This window comes from Nematolebias whitei, chromosome 20 (assembly GCF_014905685.2).
Source record: "Nematolebias whitei isolate Nwh7 chromosome 20, NemWhi1, whole genome shotgun sequence".
Lineage (NCBI taxonomy): Eukaryota > Metazoa > Chordata > Actinopteri > Cyprinodontiformes > Rivulidae > Nematolebias > Nematolebias whitei.
The window spans coordinates 39218378-39223610 of NC_056517.1; the positions used below are offsets into that span (position 1 = coordinate 39218378).

At 44.4% G+C, this 5233-nt stretch overlaps 1 protein-coding gene across 1 annotated transcript in view; it reads right to left on the bottom strand.

Moving 5' to 3' along the window:
* The window catches only part of sema5a (sema domain, seven thrombospondin repeats (type 1 and type 1-like), transmembrane domain (TM) and short cytoplasmic domain, (semaphorin) 5A), a gene marked incomplete in the record, with an annotated part of 172932 nt that overhangs the window by 77006 nt on the left and 90693 nt on the right, over window positions 1-5233 (bottom strand). Inside the window, 2 exon segments of the mRNA XM_037694274.1 lie at window positions 1201-1336; window positions 3845-4130. Of these exon segments, the coding sequence (XP_037550202.1) occupies window positions 1201-1336; window positions 3845-4130 (422 nt within the window).

Consider the following 5233-nt stretch of genomic DNA (forward strand, 5'->3'; position numbering starts at 1 on the left):
TATATTTAGATTTTAGCTGTTATTTATATTATATTTAGATTTTAGCTGTTTGCTACATTTAGATTTTAGCTGTTGTTGGGTATGTGTAGCTTTCAGCTAAATAGTATGCATATTTTAGCTTTTTTCAGATTTGAGCTTTTAGCCACTGTTTTGATTTTAGCTTCTGTTCTTGTTTTAACTTTAACAGTTCAGTAAGTTCTGTACTGTAATTCATTTTTATGCATTCATTCATTCATTCATTCATTCATTCATTCGTTCATTTATTCATTTATTCATTCATTCATTCATTCATTTATTCATTTATTCATTTATTCATTCATTCATTCATTCATTTATTCATTCATTCATTCATTCATTTATTCATTCGTTCATTCATTCATTCATTTATTCATTCGTTCATTCATTCATTCATTTATTCATTTATTCATTCATTCATTCATTTATTCATTTGTTCATTCATTCATTCATTTATTCATTTGTTCATTCATTCATTCATTTATTCATTCATTCATTCATTCATTTATTCATTCGTTCATTCATTCATTCATTTATTCATTCGTTCATTCATTTATTCATTTGTTCATTCGTTCATTCATTCATTTATTCATTCATTCATTCATTTATTCATTTATTCATTCATTCGTTCATTCATTCATTTATTCATTCGTTCATTCATTTATTCATTTGTTCATTCATTCATTCATTTATTCATTCGTTCATTCATTTATTCGTTCATTCATTCATTCGTTCGTTCATTCATTCATTCATGCGTTCGTTCATTCATTCATTCATTCGTTCGTTCGTTCGTTCATTCGTTCGTTCGTTCGTGCGTTCATTCATTCATTCATTCGTTCGTTCGTTCATTTATTTATTCATTCATTCATTCATTTATTTATTTATTCATTCATTCATTCATTCATTCGTTCGTTCGTTCGTTCGTTCGTTCGTTCGTTCGTTCGTTCGTTCGTTCGTTCGTTCGTTCGTTCGTTCATTCATTCATTCATTCATTCATTCATTCATTTAGCACTCACACTAAATGTTGTCCAGAAAATTGTCTCGTTAACAAATGTTGTCAGGCTGAACCGTGCTAATCAAAGGGATAAATGTGACTTTTACCAAACTAAACTCTTGTTGAAAAGCCCAGAGAGGTGGTAGTTGTGATCCAACGCTCTGCTGAAAGTATAAAACCGAGGACGTTACCTGGAAGTTGGGGTTGGGGTTGGGGTACGGCAGCCAGGCCGAGCGCGAGTTCTCCTGGAACTTGAAGGGCCCGTTGAAAACCTGCGACACGGCGCTGAGGTTGAAGGCGCACACTGCGGACGCAGCGATGCTGTTCCTGGTGGATGCAACACAAACGAGAAGAACACGTTCAGGCCGGGGCTCGTTTTGGTAACGTGCACTTCCTGTGTGCACGCGGGGCAGACACACTGTCTGATGGTCATCGTTGAGATCCAACGAGAGGCGCTCAGCGTGCTTTACGCGCACGCGTCAGCGCGTCGTACAGCGTTTTCCAGCCGCCACTTGCAGCTGGTGCCGCCCCGGCACGAGAGCGTAAAGAGTGAATTAACTCCGGACGTGAATTACAATCCATTAAACACCGTGCCTGCAGGGGAAATGTTTCCAATACCCTTCAAAGGCTTGTTTTTCCAGCTATGTGAAAGCACTGACCATAAAGAATTGATGACTCAGCTTTAATAGTGGTCTGAGCGTGCACATGTGTGGTCGTCGATGGGTTTGGTGAAAAAAGGATGAAAACCAGCAGAGAGCTCGTTTCACGTGGAAAACCTCAAATGAATGGTTAATATACTGCAGTTAATGCAAATAACAACACTCAGTTAAACTTTACGTAAGGAAAGTGACATCACACTTTGTTGTTGTACAAACATGTATTTCATAAAAGAAATTAAAGAACAAGCCTGATACTTGTCATGCTCTTATTTTGTAGCGTAGTTGTAAAACCTGGCTGTAAACAACAGAGTGCTTTACGGACCTGTCAGACGTTTCAGCCACGGATAATCATCCTCTGTGTATTTATACTGTCTCCTTTTCCCTGGCTGTTTATTAATGTTTTTAATTTGCAGGCAGACTACGCTTGTCAGTGCCATTTCAAAATAAGAGCGGCCTCGTTGCTGTCTGTATGACCAAAGTATGTTCTTTGTTTTAATATTGCACTTCTAGAGACAAAAGGGCAAAACAAGCATTCTTATTAAATGTGTTTTTATTTACTTTTTTAGCTGGTGAGCAGTTCTGAGTGAAAAACACAATCTAGATTATCCATGGACCAAAACCAGATTGACTCTGGTCTAATAAAACCTTCAGCTCGGTCCTTTAGGCGTCAGCGCAGAGTCTACAGCACGTTTCAAACACAAGGCCCGGGGGCCAAACGTGGCCCTAGTTAACGTTGGATCTGGGCTCCAAGACGCTATTTTAAAGTAAAATACTTTTACCGCCTCTCATTGTACTTTAAAACTGAGCGTACTTTATTTTAATGCAGACTTCTCAAGGCCGCTGGAACAACTTTGAAGCCAAGAAAAACTCGTTTGATATTTTGTGTAATCTAGAGGACGTTAAACGAGACGCGTGAAACTTGATGAGGAACCTGCGAACATACGTAGGTTTCTGTCTGGAGATTAAGAGTTACAAATCAAATGTGTCTGATTCTTTTTTAATTAAAAACTGCAGATTCTGTTACGTGTACAGTGTCTCTCAGCTCAAGACAAGTTTTACAAAGCTACAAATCAGTAGATTAAACCACAGATTTAATAAAGTCTTGAGCTGGAATCAGTTCAACACAGGAATGATGAAACACTGGGTCAAAGGTCAAGTTGCCATGAAAGTGGGTCAGAGCTCCAAAAAGCTGAGCTGCTGCAGACGTTCAAACTCAGCTGACAATAATTCAGCTTCCACTTACAAATAAACAACCAACTCTATTCACAGAACTAAATAAATAAATTGGATGTGACCTGAAATAAAGTCGAAGCTCCGGAGCTGCACTATTTTATTTTGAACACAAGAAGTCTTGCACGGTGGCTCAGTTCGTAGAGCTGCTGTCTCCCAGCACGAAGGTCACCGGCTCAAATCCCGGTCGGGACCTTTCTGGGTGGAGTTTGCAGGTTCACTCCGTGCTACGTGGGTTTTGTCCCACAGACCAAAAACATGCACGTTAGACTGACTGGTAACTCTAAAATGTCCCTGGGTGAGAGACAGAGTGAATGGATGTTTGTCTTATTTGTCTCTATGCGTCCCTGTGATGGACTGAAACCTGTCCAGGTGCCCCTGTGATGGACTGAGACCTGTCCAGGTGCCCCTGTGATGGACTGAGACCTGTCCAGGTGTCCCTGTGATGGACTGAGACCTGTCCAGGTGTCCCTGTGATGGACTAAGACCTGTCCAGGTCTCCCTGTGATGGACTGAGACCTGTCCAGGTGTCCCTGTGATGGACTGAAACCTGTCCAGGTCTCCCTGTGATGGACTAAGACCTGTCCAGGTCTCCCTGTGATGGACTGAGACCTGTCCAGGTCTCCCTGTGATGGACTGAGACCTGTCCAGGTGCCCCTGTGATGGACTGAGACCTGTCCAGGTGTCCCTGTGATGGACTGAGACCTGTCCAGGTGCCCCTGTGATGGACTGAGACCTGTCCAGGTGCCCCTGTGATGGACTGAGACCTGTCCAGGTCTCCCTGTGATGGACTGAGACCTGTCCAGGTGTCCCTGTGATGGACTGAGACCTGTCCAGGTGTCCCTGTGATGGACTGAGACCTGTCCAGGTGTCCCCTGCCCTCGCACAGTGACAGCTAATGAAGAGCAGGTGTAGAAGACAGGTGGCTGAAGGTTGGTCCACTCACACGTTGGTTGTGAAGATGGCGTAGAGCAGCTCCAGCTCGGGCAGGTAGAACGTCCCCTGCAGCTCGTTGTAGTTGAAGGGAATTTCTCCAGGTCTGGAGCAGTTCAGCCTGGCCTTCATGAAGGTGGTCCACGTGTCCTCCAGGAGGAAGCGACCTCCGATGTCATTTTTACAGACGCGCCCCGCCCGAGAAAACACCGTGCGGCCACAGTCGTGCTCCACCGCGTTCTCCCTGAAGAAGAAGTAGGTGAAGTTGCCGATGTCGTAGGAAGACACAAAGTTTGGCTCTGTGGAGAAAAACACGTGGAGAGAAGGTCGTAAAGAAACAAACTGCAGGAACATGTTCAGGACTCTGGAGTCAGGAGCGCTCCGAGTTAAGACTGATCGACTCACAGCGTGTGTGTGTGTGTGTGTGTGTGCGTGCGTGTGTGCGTGCGTGCGTGCATGCGTGTGTGTGTGTGTGTGTGTGTGTGTGCGTGCGTGCGTGCGTGCGTGCGTGCGTGCGTGCGTGCATGCGTGTGTGTGTGTGGCCCACACAACAGCAGATGATGAGGATTAATAACGACAGGCCGAGTTATTAATGACACCGTGTCGTTGTAAGAAAACTCATTTCTCCCCGAACCCGAAGGTTGAAATGAGAAATGACCCAAACAGGTGAGGCAGCAGCTCCCAGCTCACCTGAAGCCGTCCTGACCCCCCCCCCCCCCCCCCCCCAACACACACACACACTGACCCCCCCATGGCCAGCGTGCTCCTCTTTATGCACGCCACGTCATAAACACACACTTTCATCTCACTGACGGTGATTTCAACAATAGTCCCCGCCCCCTCCCTCGTAATAGACCTCCATCGTACTCTGCACCTTCGGAGGGCAGCGATGCAGACGGACAGAGATAACGAGCTGAGTCTTCTCGTGGACGGAGGCTGACAAGCAACAGTTTAAACTTTTTATTTTTCAATTGTGTGTCTTAAACGAATCAATGAAAACATCTGCTAAGACTCGGAGCGACGAGCTTCTGTAGGCTGGACGTCTTAAAAACTGATGTTCAGCCTGTAGAAGACTCAAGGTTCTGCGGGACAAAAGAAAAAGAATATTTTCAAGACTTCTCATCTTTCAAGAAAGAGAGACACTTTTTATTGACCTCACAAAGACTTCCTGTTGCCAAGTAACTTGATGTTTTAATAAAAGGCACCTGAACAACAAGGAAGAGATGTTTCTGAGGCTCCATTGTGCGGCGCAGCGGTGGTTTGTGGGAGAATGTGACCCCATGAAAGACAGCTTGGTCCTCCCTGCTTCAATAAGCATCTGTTGGGTCAGACGTCCTTCATCTGAAAACTTTACTGTTCAGGGAACTATCCTGACACATGCCCAAGAGTTCAGGGAACTATC